At 40.9% G+C, this 22893-nt stretch overlaps 2 protein-coding genes across 2 annotated transcripts; one reads left to right on the top strand and one right to left on the bottom strand.

Moving 5' to 3' along the window:
* Window positions 1-329: 329 nt before the first annotated feature.
* On the top strand, window positions 330-8687 carry Clec5a (C-type lectin domain containing 5A). Its single transcript, XM_028768454.1, has 7 exons — window positions 330-440; window positions 834-932; window positions 1658-1732; window positions 4390-4449; window positions 4778-4914; window positions 6885-6991; window positions 8251-8687. Exons 2-7 carry the CDS (start codon window positions 854-856, stop codon window positions 8363-8365), a joined length of 573 nt encoding a protein of 190 aa, XP_028624287.1. The 5' UTR covers window positions 330-440; window positions 834-853; the 3' UTR covers window positions 8366-8687.
* Window positions 8688-15304: 6617 nt separating this feature from the next.
* On the bottom strand, window positions 15305-16249 carry LOC114622111 (olfactory receptor 9A4). The gene has a single exon (XM_028768466.1). The coding sequence runs from the start codon at window positions 16247-16249 to the stop codon at window positions 15305-15307; it is 945 nt and encodes a 314-aa protein (XP_028624299.1).
* Between the last annotated feature and the right edge of the window lie 6644 nt (window positions 16250-22893).

Below are 22893 nucleotides of genomic sequence, written 5' to 3'. Positions count from 1 at the left end.
AAGAGAATATCTAGCATGTGTCTGAGCACTTAGCATCCATGGAAGAAGGAATATACAAAGATTTATATACTATACTGAGGAGCCAAATATCATCCTATGAGCAATAGAAAGTTAACAGATGACGGCTAAGTTTGGGCTGAGGCATGTGGTTTTCCAAATCCTCTTAGAAAATTTCCCCTGAAAGGAACCTTCCTCCTGTGGAGATAGAGGTTCCCTTCCCCTTTCTGCCCCGCCTGCTCCTTTGCCAAGAGCACTGAACAGGAAGAAGTGTTTGCTTGGAGATGTTGCTAGGACAGAGAGGCTGTGAACAAAGACATCACACATTACCCAAGCAGGGGCATACGTTCAGAAGACAAGAAACCCTGCTCACCATACCAAGTATTAACTTATAAACAAGACTCCTAGCTGTATGCCAGCCCAGACTTCCAGAAAGAGAATAGGTAAGTCAGTCTTGTCTGTCTGTCTGTTGTCTGTCTATCTTCTGTTCATCTGACACATACCCCTGACACACTTGAGACTGCCGCTTTTATAAATGAAATTAGCATTGTAAGCTTATGAGCAAGGGTCATTTCAAGAGTAAATATTCTTGAATTACACGACAATTACTTATTAGACAGGAAACCACAAATGGAGACAAGGTTAAGACCTAATGCTAAAGTACCTATGAAGGAGAGAGTTTCCTATCAGTGTTCTGGACACGTATGGTCACCTCCTTTCACCTGTCAGTGGAATGCCTGTCTTCCAGCTCTGCCTTGGGTACTCTGAAAAAGACACAAGGCCAAGCCCAGCAGCTTTACCCTCAGATTCTGATGATGTTGCTCTTATCGCCACAGCTTCCTGAATCCCCATCATCATGAACTGGCACATGATCATCTCAGGGCTTATCGTAGTAGTGATCAAAGTTGTTGGAATGACCTTTTTTCTGCTGTATTGTGAGTATTTGGGGGAGCTTTCTCCTCATCATCTTTATTGTTTTATTCGACTCAGAATGCCAGATTGAGTGTAAAGGTTCAGTGCCCAAGTTTCTCCACATTGTCTTCCACACTCTAGCAGACATGTGGGGGCAGGTTCCATGATCTACAATGGAGATACACAACTGACTGTAAAAAGGATAGAGTCCTTACATGAAGCTTTTTGGGAGAGTCTTCACTGAATAAACTAAACTATAATGTTTAGTCTGGCTTTTTAAATTGTTGTTATAATTTTAAAAGTTACTGTCGCAGTTCAACACAATAAAGTTGTATGAAGAGCTAACTATAAGAGCAAGATTTAACAGCAGGGTGTGTGTGTGTGTGTGTGTGTGTGTGTGTGTGTGTGCTTTGTGTACATAAATTCTTCTCAATGAATTCATTAGTATAAGAAGCCTCATAGCCAAAGCTTTAGTTCTGAAGCCGGTAGGAAGGAAATGTGGGTAAATGGCAGCAGTTGAGTAAGAGGTGTTTTCCTTGTGACCCAATGTGAACATGTAATAACTATAACGGGCACAGAAAAAATGCACAAGTAGGTAAGCGAAGTGTGAATATACATACACCCCATGGAGGTAGAGAGCTCAGTGCTTCCTCCTGTGGTCACAGCTTCCTGGCATCCCCTGTGGCTCATTTGCTGCCTTCATTTGCAGCCACACTGGGGCTGAGCCACTAGCTGGTTGTCTTTGCAGTCCCACAGGTTTTTGGCAAAAGTAATGATGGCTTCATCCCCATGGAGATCTATGGAACTACTAATGTACAGAATGGTAATCTCTCTAGCATCCAGCTTCTATGTCTTGAATTCTAACAGTTCCTATGAATTTGCATACAGATGCTGCATGAAGGCCCTGTTCTCCTTTACGAGTGTGAAAATGAACAGAAAACTCATTGATCACTGTCTCTGATTTTTCCGTTATTGGTACTAGGTATCAAATCCAGGGCCTTGCTCATAGAAAGGACAGTCTAGTACTGAACTATACCACCCCCAGCCCCTGTATGAAATTTATGATCCTTAGTTTTCCCTTTGGGTTTGATAATGATGTATGAGACTACTATAATGTATTGTAAGTGAATTTCATAGATTCCTACAAAGAATTGTTACAAAGTAAATTCTATCCAGGTGTGGTGGCTCACACCTTTAATCCCAGCACTCAGGGGGCAGAGGCAGGTAGAACTCTAAGTCTGAGGCCAACGTGGTCTACAGAGCCAGTTTCAGGCCAGTCGGGGCTACACAGAGAAACCCTGTCTGGAAAATAGAAAAAGCAAAATTCTGGCACTAGAAGATGCTTCATTTGGTAAAGTATCTGTCCTTCATGCATGAGGACCTGAGCATAGATCTCCAGCACACAAGTAAAAGTCAAGTCTTTGCAGTGTGTGTCTGTAATAGCAAGACTGGTGGATGGAGACAGAGACGAGAGGATGCCTGGTGCTCATTGGCCAGTCAGTGTAGTTAAATTAATGAATTCTAGGTTCAGAAAGAGATCCTATCTTAATACGTGAGATGGACAAAGATTGAAGAAGGCATCCAGTGTCAGATACTGAGCCCCTCACACATTCACACACAACTGTAAACACATGTCCATACACCCACTCAAACATGTACATACAATGTACACACACAAACACACGTACATACACGCACACACACACATGAAAGAAGTCATGTTCCAGAAATAAAAAAGACTGGGCATCATTTTGTGTGCTAAAAATTATGCTAGACCCATCATGTGCTAAGAATTAAAACAGGTTAATAATCAAGCCTCATTTATAAAACAAAAGGATTAATGCCAGATGTTTCACATACAGAGGATGTGGTGCCTCTAATCCCATCTCTCTTTTTTTATTTGATTTATTCATTTTTATGTGTGTGAATGATTTACCTTCATATATATGAATATATATCACATGCATGGGGTGCCTATGGATGCCAGAAGGACACTGTATTCTCTGCAACTAGAATTACAAGTGGTGTGAACCAGCATGAGGGTGCTGGGAACTGTGCCATCGCTCTAGCCCTAAGCCCACTCTTGGTGCAGCTTTCTGCAAGAACTCCCTGACACTGCCTCTTAAGATATGGGTTACTACTGACATCTTTATGACCGAAAAAAGTAATTTCTAACTTACAAAAATGGTCTATTATAATATCAAAGTCTCTGAGCTAGGGAGTACAATAAAATATGAATGTTCATGTCTGTTTTATCAATAAGATTTTAAGTGACTAGTTGGCGTCTCGGTAAATGAAAGTAGTCTGAAGCATAAACAACAAATAACCAGGGCCCCTAAGAGGACATTCCAGTAGCCTATGGAGCCACGGCAGCTGTCTGCTCAGACAGCCAGTGCATCTAAGAATAAGGAGCCCCTTAGGGGCCATTAATCTCTACATTTTGTATTTTAAAAAGTAAACTTCTACTCTTAGAAGGGCCATTAATCTCTACATTTTGTATTTTAAAAAGTGAACTTCTACTCTTAGAGGAATATCCAGCTCAGTTACCTATTTCCTTATCTGTTGCAACTCCTGTATCCTGAATCCGCTTTAATCAGTTACCATCAGCAGAGCTGAGGAAATATTAATGAGAAAAGCATCTAAAGGTTGCCCAGGATTATAGCCTCTCATAGAGGGTTTGGACTCCAGAAATAAAGCGAACAGCCAAACTGCTGTGTGGAACCTGGAGTAAAAGTATGTGGGCAACAAACAAAAAACAAATGGACTGGGAATTATTTATTTTTCCTCTTCTTTTTTCTTGGAAGAGGTCACAAGGGTGGGTGGGAGTGAGCCTGGGAGAACTGGGAAGTGAATGTGATCATGATGTACTATGTAAAATTCGCAAATGATCAATAAAAATATTCTGTTGGGTAAAAAAAAAGTGCTTCAAACAGCTCTCTGGAAACAGTGTCAAGCATGTATATAAGAAAGGAGTGAGAACTTCCTTGGGAGGGCTCTCTCTCTCTCTCTCTCTCTCTCTCTCTCTCTCTCTCTCTCTCTCTCCTAAGCATTTCACATCTACTACTGTAATGGGGATGGATAGGTAGATAGATAGATAGATAGATAGATAGATAGATAGATAGATAGATAGATAGATAGAAGGATTTGAGTACCAAGCATAATAGATCATGGTAACAGATGGATGCTTCAAAGACAGTATTTCTGATGATTCTAGTTCAGAGTGGCCAAAGCCTTTGTCCTCTCCATAGTGTCTCTTTCAGCTTCTTCCCTTCTTCCCTCCTTCTTTTTGTACCTTCCCATCTCAAATCCACCTACCCCAAATAAGATTTTCATCAAGGATGGTAGTTTATCTTTCCACTTCTGGATTATCTAGAACATCAGGGATTTTTAGAAACAAATCACTCAGAATTCAGCAGCCCACAGCCTAATGACTGCTGTGTTCACTCTATAGTAACCATCAGGATTTCTTTTTCATTTCAGTCTCACAGATTTTTGGGGGAACTGATGAAAGCATCATTCCTACAAGAAGCTATGGAACAGGTACAGTGCGTAATTCTGGGCTCCTCCCACCTCCCTGGTATTCAGAAGCTGGATTCTCAAGGACTTTTCCCAACACCTCCTTTCTTATGGGACTTTGGCTCAAAGGGACCATGAAGAGCTTTCATTCCCTTTATTTTAGGGACAAGAAAGTAGACTGGAGTGATGAACTTTCTTCCTGAATTGGGAAGAATTTATATCATGATGTAGTTACAAAGAAATGTGCCCCACAATTTTATGACTCTGTTCCAGGGCTCACACTCCAAACCACTAATCACATGTATTCCTTCTCTGCCTCTGTCTCTGCTCCTTCCTCCCCTAATCTCTCCAGACTGTCCCAAAGACTGGGATTTTCACCAAGGAAGATGCTTTTTCTTCTCCACCTCCGAATCATCTTGGAAAGCCAGCAGGGATTATTGTGCAACAAAAGGATCCACACTGGCAATTGTCGACACTCCAGAGAAACTGGTAAAGCATTGGGATGGTCTAAGAAAATAGTCTACACCCGCTGCAGTCGGTGGAGGCTATGGAACAATTTGGTGATGTAAGGGTAGGATGATGGTGAGGAGTAGAGGTGTGCCTAGCTGAAAAGTTCACAGTCCTTCTTGTAAACCTGAGATTGGAAGGTTCTTCATTTCTATCTAAACTAGAAATCCAGATTCTGTTGTCTTCCCTATAAACCACAGCATCAGGCTAGTTCCCTAGGGATGGACCAGGACATTTAAAGTGCAAGAATTGACCAAAGACCTAATGTCTGAAGAAGTGGCTTAAGGACTGGGAGGATAGCTCAATGGGTAAAGTCATGTGCTACCAAGCCTGATGACCTGAGTTGAATCTCAGAGATCTGAGATTGACATAATACAAGGAGAGAAGCAACTCCCGCAAATTGTCCTCTGATCTCTGATCTCCACAGAAAGGCTGTGTCACTCACATGTGAGCACATACATATGTACAAAATAAACAAATTTAAATAAATAAATAAATAAATAAATAAATAAATAAATAAATAAATGTCATATGAACCTACTAAGATGGTTCAGCAGATAAAGGTTCCTGCCACTGGACCTGGTGACCTGAGTTCAGTCCCTGAAACTCACATGATCCCAGAGAGAACCAGCTCCCACAATTGGTCCTCTAACCTCCAAAAGTGCCACATGCATGACAGTACACATAAATGTATACACACAAGCTCACGAAAAACACACTGACCCAAAAATGAGTGTTTGAATGAATGTTAAACATAATAAAAATTTGTTACTGAAAAATTACAGAATATTTTGTGGGATATTAGTGTATATAGTAAAGGACGAAGATATGAGTTACTGAGATATTAATGTATGATCTCATTGTACATAAGAAAATATATTGATATAATTAGTAATGTGAAAAACAAAGAATTAGATAAAAGTTTACTTTTGTAACAATGAAAATAGACTAGGACTATGTGGCAGCTTTGTTTATTATATCCTTTTACCTTGTGATGGCCGTGAAACATATTATTACACATATGTAATGAGAAAATTAGAGAAATTAAAAATAATTGTTTACATGTAAACAATAGAACATTATATTTATCAATTTATAGTTGTCTCTTCTTCAAACATTACCATTGGTTGGATACTAGGTACTAGGCTATACACTACTTATGTTTTTCTTCTCTATCCCTTCCTCCCAAAAATATCATCCTCTGATGGGGCAGAATTTTCAAGAAGGCTGTCCCTGAACAGATGGCCAAGGCCAGCAATCAGAATCCCACAAATTCTTTAGGATGAAGCACTCGAGTGAAAAAGCAAGATATTTTCACATAGCAAGAGAGAGGCAGAGGATGGGGAGAGAAAATATAGGGTGAAGAGAAGAGGGAATGAGAAAACTTGAGCCCTCCATTTCGTCTACACCCCATTTAAGTTTTGGTGTATCCGATTCCTTGCCATGCTACTCTTCTCAGCCTCCTCTGCATATTGACCACAGAAAAAAATCACAGCATTGATGTGCCGATGATAACTCTCAATACATTATTTTCACTTGATTCAACTTAATTGGGAGTGTGAAATTTTCTGGAATAACGAAAATCCTACAAAGAGAATCATTCCAGACATAAAATGTATATTTGAAATGACCTGTTTTTAACTGTGATGTCTTCCTTCTCCATTCCTTCTGCTTGACTCAGAAAAACAATACTGATATCACCAGGGTATTTACCAGTAATGTAAGTTCTTCGTCCTCTACATAAGACCTTCTGCACCTTGGTCCAGATATCCAGACTATCTTACTTCCTGAAAAGTTTCAGAGCTTCTCAGGGATTAATGGCCAGTGTCAGTGTCAGTCAGCATCTAATCCTTGGCTGCCTTCCTGATTCCCAGGACCAGACCAACCATTTACCACCAGCTTGGGATGCAGCAGTGAAGAACTCACTGATGAGATTCTTTTTCAATTTCTAGAAGTTTCTTCAGGACATAGCTGGTGATGAGAATTATTTTATTGGTTTGATACGTCAGCCTGGAGAGAAAAAGTGGCGCTGGGTCAACAACTCTGTGTTCAATGGCAAGTACGTGAACAGCCTGCATTTCTCTCAAGATTTTTGCATAAGACAAAGCCTGATTGTCAGACTTAGCTCAGAGGCTTAGACTGGATTCTGTTCTACTTTTCTAATTGCTTCCAACCCATTTCTTTCCTATTTAACTTTTTTATTCCTTTCATTTATATTACAATAATATAATATATTACATATTATATTAATATATTATAATGTTATAATTATGTTAAGTTATATATAATATTACTATATTACAATATATATTAGAACTACTACTGTATCTCATATGATATTTCATAGGTCATTGAACTATTTATCATGTCATTTCCCCAGATATAGATCCTTCATTTGAAAAAGTTTATTATATACCTATGCCTTATCTATGCCTCAAAGTTGAACCTATAACCCTTAAGATCCCCTCATGGCATCACTCCATGGAGTCAAAGTTTGCAGGAGTCTGTAATATTCCGTTATTCATATGGAAATGATGAGTCAGACAAGGACCAAGCTGGGTCTCCAACCTGCAAATGGATATCCTTACAGGGGGATGAAACTTAATATCCATTCAGTGTCTACTCTCCATCAGCCATTGCGCTGTGCTAAGCATGGATTACATCTTCCTGTGTTCACTGGAATGCCATAGAGAAGGCTTTTATTCCTCCCAAGCTGTTGAACCAAGTATGAGAACAGTTAGAAATGTGTTGAATTTCCTATACCAACAGGGTAGAGCTATCATTTGATTCTACAGGACCTTGATCCCAAATAGCATGCAATTTTTTTATGAAATGAGACTTTGCAGTCAGACCAAAAGTATCTGAATGACAGAAAGGAAGTATAAGAATGCCAACAATTGCCTTCACCACGTTTAACCTGGAGCCAGCTCAAATCCAGGAAAGAATTAGAAATATCCCTCTCCTCCTGCCTCAGGTCTCCCTGTTATAAACACGCATCCAATACTAAAATGTCATTGTGGGTGACAGCACATGGGATATTTTCAACCTAATATGAGCAAGTTAGACCTAGATTCTTGAAATCTGTGAATGTTCACAGGAGAGTTGAGAGGAATCGTTGGGTATGGGGCTGGATTGGTGACAATGTATTGAAAAGCAGGAATCTACGTTGGGATGAAAGACCCAGTGCCAGAGAATGTGTGTGTGGTGGCATGAGGCTGCATTCCCTCCATGAACAGCTCCCGTGAGAACCTCACCTCACTAACAGTTAAAGTCAGAATAGAAACCAGGATCCTAACCAAGCTTTCTCTTTTCATTTAGTGTTACCAATCAGGATCAGAACTTCGACTGTGTCACTATAGGTTTGACAAAGACGTTTGATGCTGCGTCATGTGATGTCAGCTATCGCTGGATCTGTGAGAAGAATCCCAAATGATCTCTACAAGAGTGAATCTTTACAGAGCCAGCAAAAGAGATTGTTACTGAAACCAGTCCAGGAAATATATAGTATCAAAGACTGTGCCCATCTTCATTAGGTGGCGTTCCCTAAGGACTGTGCCCATCTTCATTAGGTGGCGTTCCCTAAGGAATCCTCAACGTCAATGTGTCACTCCCTTTTACAAACATCTTCACATGGTAAAACTCCTTTTCTGCACCAGGTATTCCTCAAGACCACACTTCCTATGAGAGGGGACTGGATTCTAGTTATCTCCAGACAAGGGCAGGTTTCTGGAGATGAAATTGATATGGAAATGCAATCTGTTTCTGTAGAGCTGAGCCTTTTGACTAATCAGTAGAGTTTTGTCTGTTGACAGAACTATTTCATCCTTAGAAAACATGTCTATGCCACTGAGGGGAAACTGCTCGAGGAACAGATAAGAGAACTTTTAGGAAGCACTATGAGCGGAAGACTATAAACTCAGTTTCACAGCCTCCCCCATTCCCGAAAGACTTCCATTCTCATACTCCATCCTAGAAGCAGAGGCCCTCCTGAGTTGGGGGAGGACCTCTACAGCTCGACTTGGAACTGAACAAATATTGAGGGAATGAAGAAAATTCTGAATAGAACAGAGATAAACACGGAGGATACGGAAAGAGATAGGAAGAAAGTGGAAGTGGGAAGGAGGGGGAAAAGGAGTGATGGGCAGGAGAAAAAGAGACAGGAGGGGCCAGGAAAAATACTTAAGCTAAATTTTTTTCAGGTTTTGGATAAAAGTCTATTGTGACATATATAATACCTTTTCATTAGAAGAGAAAAGGCAAAACTGGGGACGAATGGAGATCCTGAGAGATGAAGCAGAGGTTCATTTGATCACAAGGAAAGAAAGGCAGGAATGAGGTAGAACACTGCTTGGGCACCTTAACTGTTATCACAAGAAGATACAAGCATCATACATACCTAAAGTATAGGGAAAAAGAGATGTATTGGTTGTTTTAAGTAACAAGAATTAAACTGCAGAGAAGCCTATAGAAAGCTAAAGGAATTAAAGCCACCCAATAATCAACTCATTATTTTCAACTAATAGCAATATGAACATGTATCACTAGTCAAAATAAATTGTAAATTCTGTTGTTACAATACTAAGTTATTTTTCTAATTTCTAGGTTTCATATTTTGTGTATTAGTGGATCTATATTTTTTTAATGAGATAATATACTACCTATTAAAACATGCTTGAAGAAGGCCACCAGAAATAATCTAGTAGATAATGGAATTAGATTTGTACCCAATGAGCTAGGTATTTTCTGATTGTCTTAACACATCAAAGCTAGGTCAAGGTGGGATGAATCTATGGTAGAGAGAAGCAATTGGGTTCTAACCAGATGTAAGCTCCAGAACTCAGACAACAGAAAAGGAAGCCTTAGACATTTTTGAGAAAAGGGAACTTTCGTTGCCACACTTCCTGTCTTATGATAAAAGAGTTGCAGACTCCTGGGGTCAGGAAATGAGGACACCCAGTGATTTCTGTGGTTGAAGTCTGAGTATCCCACAAGATGAGAAGTTACTCATGTACAGGTTCTTAAAGAAGCCTAGACAGGGGATGGCGTGAGAAAGAGAATATTCAGGGACTCTATATATCGTTCCAGTTACTGGGAAAGGGACTCATGAAGGATAGATAAATGTGGCCTTTGTTAGGAAGCAGTGATATGAGTTTTAAAATGGACTTAGTATGACATTTGGGTTGGAGTTTTGACTTTGCTTCTAAAATACTTTCCCTTACACATCAGGCACACTAGGTATAGTCATTATAGCTTCATTAGGATATAAGTAACATGTCTGAAAATTTACCTATTTGAATGTACAGCTCAAGAGATTTGGTACATTCACTGTGGTTTACAGCCATCACCTCAGAAAGAAATCCTGTAAGCATTAGGTATCACTGTACCATCTTTGTACTTCTCTCAGCCCTATGGAGCCACACTGGGCTACTTCCCATCTCTACACAGTTCCTTATGCTGGGTGTCATGTGAATAGAAGCGTACAATGTATGGCTTTTTTTTTTTTACTCTTTCCCCTGCTTAGAATAAGGTTTTCAAGATTTGCCCACGCATTTCAGCATGTAGCAGTGCTACAGTCTGGGTCTTGAGTGTCCCCCCATAGGTCAAAGGATCATTCTGTAGGATTGTGATATTGGAATGTGGTAGAGACTTTAAGAGGTAGTAATTCCTAGAATGTACTGAGGTCCCTGAGAGTGTGCTTTCTCTGAGGGCTGTACTATACTCACCCCTTTCATTTTGCTCCAAACCCAGGAGTGGTTGTCCTCTATTTTAACATGAAATGTGGCCAACTTATTGTCGCTTAATGTGACTTAATGTGGCCGAATTATTGATTGAAATCTCCAAAATCTTTGGATAAGTTCTTTATCTCAGGTATGTGTTACAGTGGTACAAAGCTTGTTACCACAATCTATTTCATTCTCTAGATGAATGCTATTCCATTTGTTTATTCCTTCAACAGCTGATCGGTAATTTAGCTTTGTACCTATCAAGTGGTATAACTACTACAAACATCATTTCTCAAGTATGCACCTAGGAGTGGAATTGCTAATTCATGTTGTTATCTGATACATTATTTAAAGAACTTTCTGTCTTCAAAAACCTTCCTGCCAGGAAGGTGTATGAAATCTAACATTTCCCATACCCTTGTCAACACGAGCTCTTACTTAGCTGCCTTGCTTTATGCAAATGTGCTCCCATGGTGACCTTGATTTATATTTCATCTCCATTCTTCATCATCTTTCTTGTACTTTGAATAACCTCTTCTGCTGAGAATGATGTTTTTGTACATGTTAGACTTTTTAACTTAAGATGTAAGGAAAGGATATGGCCATATCAACACATCTTATTTTGTTAATATTCTTGAGCTCTCAGCTTCTATGTAAAGATCTAGAAAAAGCTCTGTAATTGAGTTTTTATGACATGCTGAAGATGAAAGCCATCACTTTCTACATACTATGCCACCCTTCTCCCAATAAGCCACAGTATCCTTCCTTTGTTTTTTGTGATTTTTTTTTAGTAAAATTTATCATTAAAACTCTTGTATGTGATACTCAGGGAAATAAAACAAAAACTGGTTGATCGATCTCTGTAACCGACATGCCGGATTTCAAAACACTGACACAATTAGAAGGTGTACAATCAATGCAACTTACAAAAGTAAATTTAACTTGACAATTGAAAGAGCCTTAACACATGTGCTGACACCTATTTGAAATCTAGCTCCTGCCCCAACTTTATCTCTGGCTAACATAACATTACAGAGAACTGCAGCTAACTTCCAAATATGTCTCTGAAAATGTCCAAAACCAGACTTCCAAATGAAGACTGTTATTTCCAACATTGTATTGATTTCTAGACCAGTCCACAATTGAGTTTGAATAACTGGTCACATTTAAGAATAATACAAGAGTTTCTTTTCTTTCTTTTCTTTTCTTTTCTTTTCTTTTCTTTTCTTTTCCTTTCTTTTCTTTTTTCTTTCTTTTTTTTTCTGAGACAGAGTTTCTATGTATAGCCCTGGCTGTCCTGGAACTCACTCTGTAGACCAGGCTGGCCTCGAGCTCAGAAATCCGCCTGCCTCTGCCTCCCAAGTGCTGGGATTAAAGATGTGCGCTACCACTGCCCGGCCAATACAAGAGTCATTATAACTTCTCTTTTTGATTCTCTGTTCCACAAGGTCTAAAAACTTGAGGCAAGGCAGTTTGTCCCATCAGGCGTTTAGGTTAGAAATGGTGGGTCGGGAATAGATGACATCTGAAATATAAATAAATAAAATATCCATTAAAAAAGATATATAGGTAGGAAAACATGTTCTTAGAGAAATCTGTTATGGTGTGGGATTGTTAGAGCAAAAATGTCTCAAAGATATAATAATATTAAAAGAAACTTGAGTGTCTGTGATTGAAAAAAAATCTTATATGTGAGTAAAAACATCACACACCAAAACCAACCAGACCCAAAGTCTATACAATTAAATGAGTTTATATATAATTAGAAATGGCTTTTGAAATGGAAGCTGTGTGACTTTACATAATATTTTATACTTTCAGTAGTGAGTATATTTTAAGCACCTATCCACCACTCAAGTCAAAAAAAAAAAAAGACAGAATTATAACTTTATAAAACAAATAGCTTTATGTCCTCTTTCTTTTTTTTTAAGATTTATTTATTTTATGAATGTGAGTACACAGTTGCTGTGATCAGACATACCAGAAGAGGGTGTCGGATCACATTACGGATGATTGTATGCCACCATGTGGTTGCTGGGAATTGAATTCAGGACCTCTGGAAGAGCAATCAGTGCTCTTATCCACTGAGTCATCTCTCCAGCCCTTATGTCCTCTTTCTTAACTCCTTTGTTTTAAGACAGGCTCTTGCGGGGGCTAGAGAGATGGCTCAGTGGTTAAGAGCACTAACTGCTCTTCCAGAGGTCCTGAGTTCAAATCCCCGCAACCACATGGTGGCTCACAACCATTGTAATGAGATTTGATGTCCTCTTCTGGTGTGTCTGAAGACAGCTACAGTGTACTCATAAATAAAATAAATAAATCTTTTTAAAAAAAAAAAGACAGGCTCTTGCTACACAGTTAATGCCAGCCCAGAAATCAGTGTGAACTCAGCATAGCTGAGTTTACAATCCTCTTCCCTCTGCATCCTGAGTACTAGGATTACAGGTATGCATCCAAAAGTGTTCCCCAAAATACCATGATTTGACATCAGGACTGCTTAACAAAATCTCTCTTTACTTGGACAAATGTGTGTGTGAGATGAAGGTCTCGGGCCTGTGGCATATATTAAAATTGGATAGGAGTTTGACTTTGCATACCCTTTAAGACAAGTAAGAGAGATTCGATTATTTTATTTTGTATAGGAAATTTTATTTACAATTCATAATATAAAGTAGTATATGTTTGCAGAAATAAAAAGAATATTAAAAGATACACAGTGCCAAGTCTTTCCTTCCTTCATGCCCACTTCATTGCCATAATTTCAGGACTATTTAACACTTCCTTCTTATGTTGCCATCCACAGCAGCTGCGACTGTGCAGCCATTTTTGTTCTGTACAATCTGCTTTTCTTGCTTAAGAATATAGAGCTTATAGCATTCCTAGCTGTTGCAGAAAGAACATTATTGTTCTGTCAGCTTCATAATAGTTCATTACATGGATAAAATGTTGTTTAAACAGCTCCCTATGGACATCTCATTCAACATCAATCCGTAGCTCTTAAAAATTGCTACAGTGGATTACTACACAAAGTAGTCATGGCCAAAGAAATGGTAACGGTGTCTAGGAGCAGAGTGGAGCTGGTGGGAAAGAGGGAAGTTGGGCCTCAGAGCAACATTGGAGACAGCTGGACAACCGAATGGAAAACTTTTGATTATTTTGAGTAAGGAAAAAATGAGAACCCAGGAGTGAGTACACTGTAGAACTGGAACCACCAAAAGCAGAACTCGGAGATGAATGGGGAAGCACAGCAGAAGAGGATGAGCAAATGAAGAAGGACAGAAGCAAAGGAGGCTGGAAAAAATGAGGACTGAGCATCCCAGAGAGGAACAGAGGTGGCTTCTTCTTCAGCCCTGTGCACTGCACCCTTCAGCCCAGGACGATGGGAAGCCCAGCCGTCTTCTCACTTCTCATTCTATCTCCATCACCTAACTTCTTTGTGGTACCAGTAGGATCTGGGTGATAATGTAAGAGAGCACTCCTTCCCCAGCTCTTTCTCTAACACCTCAAGAAAGCTCTCCAAGTAGGGAGGTCATTGTTAGCTTTCAGGTAGTCCATATGTCTAAGAGTGAGCTCCTGCTGGACCATGCAAGGATTTCTGGTGGTTAGATAAAAGCCAGCATTCCTTGGGAACTTGTAAACTGATTCCCATCTGCCTGAAGGAGTCATTTCCCTTCCTTGTGGATAAATGGACATATGGCTACCTGTAGCTGCATAGAGGGCTCATGCTGGCCTCCAGAGTCCCTCCGTCCCTATTAACAAGTCCTTGTACATTTCACAATCTACACTGGTCTCCTTGTCCTTGCCTCACCTGAGCACACTCATTCTTCTCATGCTCCACATGATTCATCAACCCACCTCACACACTTTACCTGTGGACATCCTCTTGCTCTCTTGCTTCTCCCACTATTCTCTCTCTTGCTATGCTCAATTCTCTATCCTCCTGTCATCTCCACTATGTTCTCCTACTTCTCTAGCCCTGGCTGTAACCCATCTGTTTTCTTTTCTCTCTGCTCTGGACTCTTCCAGATACCTCTGGATATATACTCTCTCTTATTCATAGTAAAAATATTCCCCTCTAACAATGGAGCAACCTTGACAAGAATTTCCTTACTATATGCTCTCACATGGTTTTAAATTTTCCCATAAAAAAACAGGGCAGATACACAGATGAACTCAGAGGGACTATGGCAAATGCAGAAAACTTATACAAGTTCAAGCCAGAATATGAAATCCCAGCACAAAGGAGGAGAAGTGAACACAAAATCCAAGAAGCAATTTATGACTGAAAGCTTCTGGGAGAGGGAAAATTGATTGTCTTCAATGGAGTGGCACTTGGTGTATCAACCACACTCCACAGTAGGCACCATGCTCAGGAGTAGATGATCAACACAGATAAGGCCTGGTGTTTTTTTTAGTAGATTTTTGTTGTTGTCATTGTTTTGTTTTTAAGAGAAAGAGAATATGAAGTTGGGTGGGTAGGGAAGGGAGATGATCTGAGAGTATAATACAAAAACTGTGGTCATAATTTCATCTTTGAACACAGATTATTTGATAATGACGGTGATTGTGGGGCAGCTCAGAGATGTTCTTCTCAGATTATTCCAACATCTGTAGCATGTGTTTGGCCATGTAGATGCCTCTGGACAAGGCTAGCTCTTGAATAAATGGTAGCAGCGTTTCACTCCATCCCGAAGGGCTTCTATGACTTTGTCATTACGAAGTGTGAAGATGAAAGGGTTGAGGAAAGGAGTAACAATCGAAATCATCAAGGAAACCACCCTATTGTAGTCAGCCGCCTGTGTCTGCTTGGGTTTCACATAGAGGAATAAGCAGCAGCCATAGCCAATGACAACGCAAGTGAAGTGGGAGGCACAGGTGGAGAAGGCTTTCTTCCTGCCAGAGGTTGAGGGGATCTTGAGGATGGTGGAGATGATGTAGGTGTAGGAGACAATTGTGGGGATCAAAGAACCAAAAAGGACAAAGACCGCCATTAGAAAGAGGATAAATTCTATGAAAATAGTATTATTGCAGGATAACTTGAGCAACTGCCCTCGGTCACAGAAGAAATTGTCCACCACATTTGATTTGCAGTAGTTAAGATGAAACGTGGCATAAACTGGCCAAATTTGATAAAGGAATCCAAATATCCATGACACAATTACCACAGAGTTGCAGGTGCGACTGTTCATGATGACACTGTACCTCAAAGGGTTGCAGACAGCTACATAACGATCCACGGCCATTGCTCCAAGCAAAGAAAACTCCGTGGTCCCCAGAGCAAGTTGCAGAAAGAGTTGGGCCACACACCCAGCCAAAGATATACCTTGCATTCCAGGGAGCAGCAGCCCCCAAAGCATCACAGGCACAATAACGGTTGTGACCAAGATCTCCAGGATGGAAAGGTGAACAAGAAAGAAATACATGGGGGACTGCAGACGTTTATCAACACAGACGATCACAATGATGACCGTGTTTCCCACTAATGTCACTAAGTAGAAAAAGCAGAAGGTAGCGAAAAGGATATGGCGTAGTTTTTCAGAGCCAGGAAAACCAATAAGATAAAATTCAGTGGCACTAGTGTGATTCCCCAACATTTAGCTCTGAGTCCTAGTTCCTTGTGAAATCTAGACAGCAAAAGAGAGACGAGGGCAATGTTTCTCACCTCAGAATTATTGAAGATATTACCAGATTCAAGAAACATTCCCTTGAGTTTCTTAACTCCACAACTTGCCTATTATTCCAATCCAAAGTTGTTAAATATTTAAGAAATCACATATGTATGAATTCATATATGTAAATATATGTGGATACATAACAGAAGTGTACTGATTCAAATGGATAAGTGCTAATCATCAATACCACAACATTTATATCATAAACAGGGAAACTCACCCAGTATAACATCTACCTTTGTCTCCCAGTATGATAGAAATCCTCCTACATTCTGCTGTGCTCAGCCATCACACTACTTTCCTGATCATGGTCTGTTCAGTTATAGTACCTTTTCTCAGCAGTGGTGTCCCGATCTTACAGACCCCCCACTGCACTTCAATGATTCTAAGTACTGGTCAATCTGACCTAGACAGGGATCTTTGTATCCTTTATGTCCTCCAAACACAGGCTCCATTTCTATTGTGTTCATTTGAGAGTTTCCACCTCTGCAATACGGATCAGTTATGGGGTGTGGCTGGGAAGCAGAATCTACACAGGATACTGTCATAAGACGTAGCTTTTTCTGAAAGAAAGTATTATGTCTTCCTCTGACTCTGGGCTTGCTCCCTGGAATAGCTTGCACTCCTCCATTTTTTTTTTGTATGATGAAAGACATCCCCTCACCTCTTACCTTAATTGAATAAGTTTTCTGCAAGCAAGCGAAGAAGAGGCCAGACTGAGTAAGGGAGCTCAAACTTTAATCTTCAATTTCCTGAATCTTCAATCTTCAATGTGTCCTGAGAAGTCTTCACCTGGGACCAGAAGGCAAGAAAATAACTCAGGAGCAGAGATGGTATCTCTTACTTCCCTTGGGTCTCAAGCTCTACTTTCCATGGGAGATAGAACTTCAAATGACTAGCGTACTAGTCTAACCTGCCACTGACTCAGTCCCACCAAACAGCTTCAAAAATGGCACATCAACTCTACTGTGACTGCCTGTTTTATCCACAGTCACAAGAGGAAAGAAAAACACCAAAACACACCAATGGATCAGCCTGGGTTCCTTCACTCACCTCATTCAGGTCTTTGTACAAATGTCTCCTCCTCCTCCCAGCCTTTCATGTAAAGAAACCTCATTTTCTCTAAAGCAGAACAGCACACCTATGCTACCCTCCACTAGGCTGTATTTTCCTTACCACTGCCCTTATTGGTAAGATCTACCATCAAATCATATGTTTGTTTGCTTACAAATGTAGCCTCAGAACCCCACATTTGATTAACCATCCACAGCTTATCCTCTATCACTCTCTCACTCGTATTGCAAGTGTCCAAAAAACCAAGTTTGATGACATATGAACTCAGTGGCTTTTTTAATGATTATTCCAATGAATAGAGATGAGGACATGGGAAGTGACCAGAGAGTACAGCATGACTTTGTAGATCTGCCAGTTCTAGAGCTCTACAGAATGGTGGGCAGATAGAAGAATGGGGATAAGAGATGGGTGGGATTTGGGAACAAGTCAGCACTTTGTATCAACCCTGCACAGAGCCAGGTAGATGTGTTCTCTGCAAAGGAAGAAGATGTGACTTCAGGCTCACCCTTTGTGCAGCTCCTCAGTCTCTTCAGTGTGTCTTTGTCCTTAAAACATGAAAAGCCAAGTATTTCCATGATGGTTCTTTCCTGTTTTGTAGCTCACAGGCAGGAGCCCCTGGAAGACATCTCCAGACAAGGGACTCAACTAGAAAGTTCATTGCCTTTCCTTCCACTGGCAATCTCCTGGCTACTCCAGACCTAAGGCCATAAGGCAGAACCAGCGGCTTCTTTCCCCATTCATAATAAAGAACACTGTCCACACACAGTGAATCTTAGGCAAACATCCAGAAATCATATTGTTGCATAAAGTTCATTTGTCTTCTTCTCTTATATTCTCGGCTTTCTTCTTTCTTTCCTATGTCTGCCCCCAAGGATAGTTAGCTAACCACTAAGGTACAATTTCTAAAAGTTCAAAGATACACGAGGGATACTGGCAAGAAAAAAGCTGAACAGAACTTTTATCCTTCTCTCTGGAGGCTAATCAACTTCTGGAACCTTGAAAAGTCATTTAGTCAGGAAACTTGAAGCTTCCCTCATCGGGAACTTCTGAATCCCCAGGTTAGCTTTCCTCAGGTTCTAAGATATGAGCGAACAACCCAGACTGGAAAGTGGCAGCCTCCTCATCAGATCTGCACCTATCCGTGATGCAGTTTAGTCCAGTAGAACCTCAGCCACACTCAAGATAGTGCTCTCACTATGGGCTCCTATAGGAATATCAAAACCCAAAGTCACGAAACGAACTGCAAGAGTTGTCTGTGTGTCTCCATGTTAGGAACCCACTTTCCCTGCTAATCTCCATCTCCTATCAGATGTAATGTGCCTGAAGTTGTGTATATTATAGTAAGAAAGCACAAATGGGAAGAGCTGCCCCCTATTTAAGCATCATAGCCTGTTAGTGTCAGAGTCACTGAGTCTCTCCAGCATGCACATTTTCCAACGGAGGCCACTAAGCTCAGTCTTCTCGTGCTATGCCTCCCTGATCTGCCTGAACTGAGGAGTAAAATATAAAGAAATAATATTTGGAAGTGACATAAAATATTATATAAAAATGAAGGTGGCTGGGATGCTGGGTAAGTGAAAAATTACAGTTAAAATATTATTTTTAGGACTGGGAGATAGGTCATGGGGAAAGTGCTTGTTGCAGAAGCATGAGAACCTAAGCTCAGAGCCTGAGAACCCAGGTCAAAGGGTATGATTGATAGTCTGAGTCTATTGTTCCAGAACCAGAGGTCTCCCAGGGCTTGGTAGCCAGCCAGTCTAGCCAACCAGTATGTTCTAGACACAGAGTCTGTCTGGGAGAATTTAGAGAGAAGAAGGGGAGGGAGGTACTGATGTAATTATATTGTAATCTTGAAAAATGAAAGAAATTTTAAAAATTAAGATGGATACCAGCAAAGAAGATGCATAACCCTAACCTCTCACCCCTATATGCACAGGGACAAATGAATACATCCACATCACATATCCACATACATGCATATGCCACACATTCGCACATACCACAATAATAAATAATCTTGGTTTTTACATTTTGTGAAACATATACCTTTTTTTAAGTAACTAGTATAGATAACAGTTTTAAAACAAAATTGTATTGATCAAGCAGAAAGCTCTGCCCTGTCTCCTGTGCCCTCCAGTGCCCAGACCACAGATCTTCCTGCATTCTCAGAGGTCTGCTGGCAGCAGGGACTACCAGGCCTACAAACACCAAGGACAACCAGATGGCACTACCAGAACTCAGCTATCTTACTACATAAAGCCCTGGATAGTCTAACACAGCTAAAGCTCTAGAAAATGACCTTAAGTTTAATCTTACAAAGATGATAGAAGCCTTTAAAGAGAAAACGAGTAAGTTCCTTAAAGAAACACAGGAAAATAAGTTCACTAAACCTACATGCAATAGAGGACTGACATTCAAAATACATAAGGAACTCAAGAAGTTAGACACCGACAAACCAAATAACCCAATTAAAAATTGGGTACAGTACTAAACAGAGATTTCTCAACAGAGGTATGGTCTAGAAGCACTTAAGGAAAGGTTCAATATCCTTAGTCAGCAGAAAAATGCAAATCAAACCTCTGAGATTTCACTTTACACTCATCTGAGTAGCTAAGATCAAACACTCAAGCAACAACACATGCTGACAAGGATATGAAGCAAGGCAGCATCCCCCATTGCTGGTGGGAGTGCAAACTTGTACAAATACTTTGGAAATCAATCTGGCAGTTTCTCAGAAAAAAATGAAAATATTTCTACCCAAAGACCCAGCTATACCACTCCTGAACATATGCCCAAAAGATGCTCCACCACCCAGCAAACACACTTGCTCAACTATGTTCATAGCAGCTTTATTCATACTAGCCAGAAGCCAAAAACAACCCAGGTATCCCTCAACCAAAGAATGGATAGAGAGGATGTGGTTTATTTACGCAATGGAATGCTATTCAGCTATTAAAAACAAAGACATCATGAATTTTGCCGGCAAATGGATGAAACTAGAAAATATCATCCTGAGTGAGGTAACTTACACCCAAAAGACATGCATGGTATGTATTCACTGATAAGTGGATATTAGCCATAAAGTACAGGATACCCAAGCCACACTCCACAGACCCAAAGAAGCTAAACAAGAAAGAAAGCCCACGCAAGGATGCTTTAATCTCAATTAGAAGGGGGAATAAAATAGTCATAAAAGACAGATGGATGGAGGGAACTAGGTGGTAGATGGGATTGGAAGGGGGTGGTGGGGTTCAGAATCAGGTGTGCCAAGAAACAAGTGAGAAGTCCAGAAGTCCAGAAGAATGGATGGAAATTGGGGGCTGGTGGGGTTGTGGGGTGAGAGGCATCTCTAAGATGTGCCAGCATGAGGGAGGATCGCAGGAGTCTATGAGGGGTGACTTTAGATGAGGCTTTTAGCAGTTGGGGATATGGAATCTGAGGTAGCCCACCTCCTTTAGCCAGACATGGTCTCAATAAATGGATAAGGACACCAAATTACCCACAAAACTGTTGACTCAAAATTTGTCCTGTCTAGAAGAAATACAGGGACAAAGATGGAGCAGAGACTGAGGGAATGACCAACACGGTAACTGGCCCGACTTGAGACCCATCACAGTAGCAAGCACCAATCCCTGACACTATTAATGATACCCTGTTGTGCTTTAGACAGGAGTGTAGCATAGCTGTCCTCTGAGAGGTTCTACCTGGAAATTAACTGAAACAAATGCAGAGACCCACAGCCAAACATTGGATGGCACTCAGTGGGTCTAATAGAAGAGTTGTGAAAAGGATTGAGGGTCACAGAGGAGATTGGAACTCCACAGGAAGATCAGCAGAATCAACTAACCTGGACCTTGGGAGCTTTCAGAGACTGAACCACCAACCAAAGAGCATATATGGGCTGGACCTAGGCCCCCCATATATGTAGCAGATGTGCGGCTCAGTTTTCATGTGTATCCCCCAACAACTAGAGCAGGGGCTGTCCCTAAAGCTGTTGCCCATCTGTGGATCCCACACCCGTAACTGGGGCTGCCTTGTTTGCTCTCAGTGGGAGAAAATGTGCCTAGCTCTAGAGAGTTGATGCTCCAGGGTCAAGGGATACCTATGGGTGTCTCTACCCTGTCAGAGGAGAAGGGAATGGGGATGAGGAAAGGACTGTGTGAGGGGGTGACCAAGAAGGGGAGGCAGTGGGATGTAAAGTAAGTGAGTACATACATACATACATACATACATACATACATACATACATAAATGGAAAAATAAAAACAAGGACATCACAAAATTTCTAGGTAAATGGATGGAACTAGAAAACATCATCCTGAGTAACAGTAACTCAGACTCAGAAAGACACCCATTGTATATAGTCACTCATTAGCCATAAAGGCAGGATAACCACACTACACACTACAGATACAAAAAAGCTAAGTAATAAAGATTGCCCAAAGGAGGATTTGTGAATCTCACTCAAAAGGGGAAATAAAATAGACATCTGGAGTAAATGAAGGGAGGAAAGTGGGAGAGGCAAGGGATTGGGAGGCTGGAAAGGAGGAGATAAGGTGTAGGGAGGGTAAGGCTAGGAGAGAGAACAGAAATCATGGGGGCAGATCTGGGACTTGGGAAAAGGCTCCCAGGAGTCTTTGGGGGTGACCCTAGCTGAGACTCCTAGCAGCAGAGAATATGGAGCCTGAAGATGCTACCTCCTGTAGCTAGGCAGGACTTCCTGTGGTGGGAGCAAGAGACACCAACCCACTCACAAAATCTTCAACCCAAAATTTGTCCTGTGTACAAGAAGTGCAGGGATAAAACGGAGCAGAGACCAAGAGAATAGTCAACCAATGACTGGCCCAACTTGAGACCCATTCCATGAGAGAGCCAACCCCTGACACTATTAATGATATTCAGCTATGCCTGCAGACAGGAGCCTAGCATCTGTCTTCTGAGAAGCTTCATCCAGTAGCTGATGGAAACAGATGCAGAGACCCACAGTCAAACAATAGGCAGAGCATGAGGAGTCTTGTAGAAGAGTGGAGGAAGGAATGAGGGAGCCAGAGTGGTTAAAGACATGACAAGAAGACCTACAGAGTAAACTAACCTGGGCCCACCTGGGCTAACCTGAACTACAAAAGAAAAAGCATGCATCGGCTGGACCTAGGCCCCTTATACATATGTAACAAATGTGCAACTATTCTGCATGTGGATCCCCTGATAACTGGAGTTTGCACTGTCTCTGACTCTGTTGCCTGCCTTTGGATTCCTTTCCTGTAGTTGGGCTGTCTTGTCTGGCTTCAGTGGGAGAGGATGTATTTAGTCCTGCTGTAGCTTGATGTATCAAGGTAGGTGGGTACCATGGAGGGCCTCCCATTCTATGAGGAGAAGAGGAGGAAGGAATGAGAGGACAAGGTATAAGGGTGGGACTGGGAGGAGAGAAAGAAGGAGGCTGTGATCAGGATGTAAAGTGAATAAATGAACAAATTAATAGAAAAAAATGTATT

This window comes from Grammomys surdaster, unplaced genomic scaffold, assembly GCF_004785775.1.
Source record: "Grammomys surdaster isolate TR1022 unplaced genomic scaffold, NIH_TR_1.0 186, whole genome shotgun sequence".
Taxonomy (NCBI): Eukaryota; Metazoa; Chordata; class Mammalia; order Rodentia; family Muridae; genus Grammomys; species Grammomys surdaster.
This window is presented reverse-complemented; position numbering and strand designations above follow the sequence as displayed.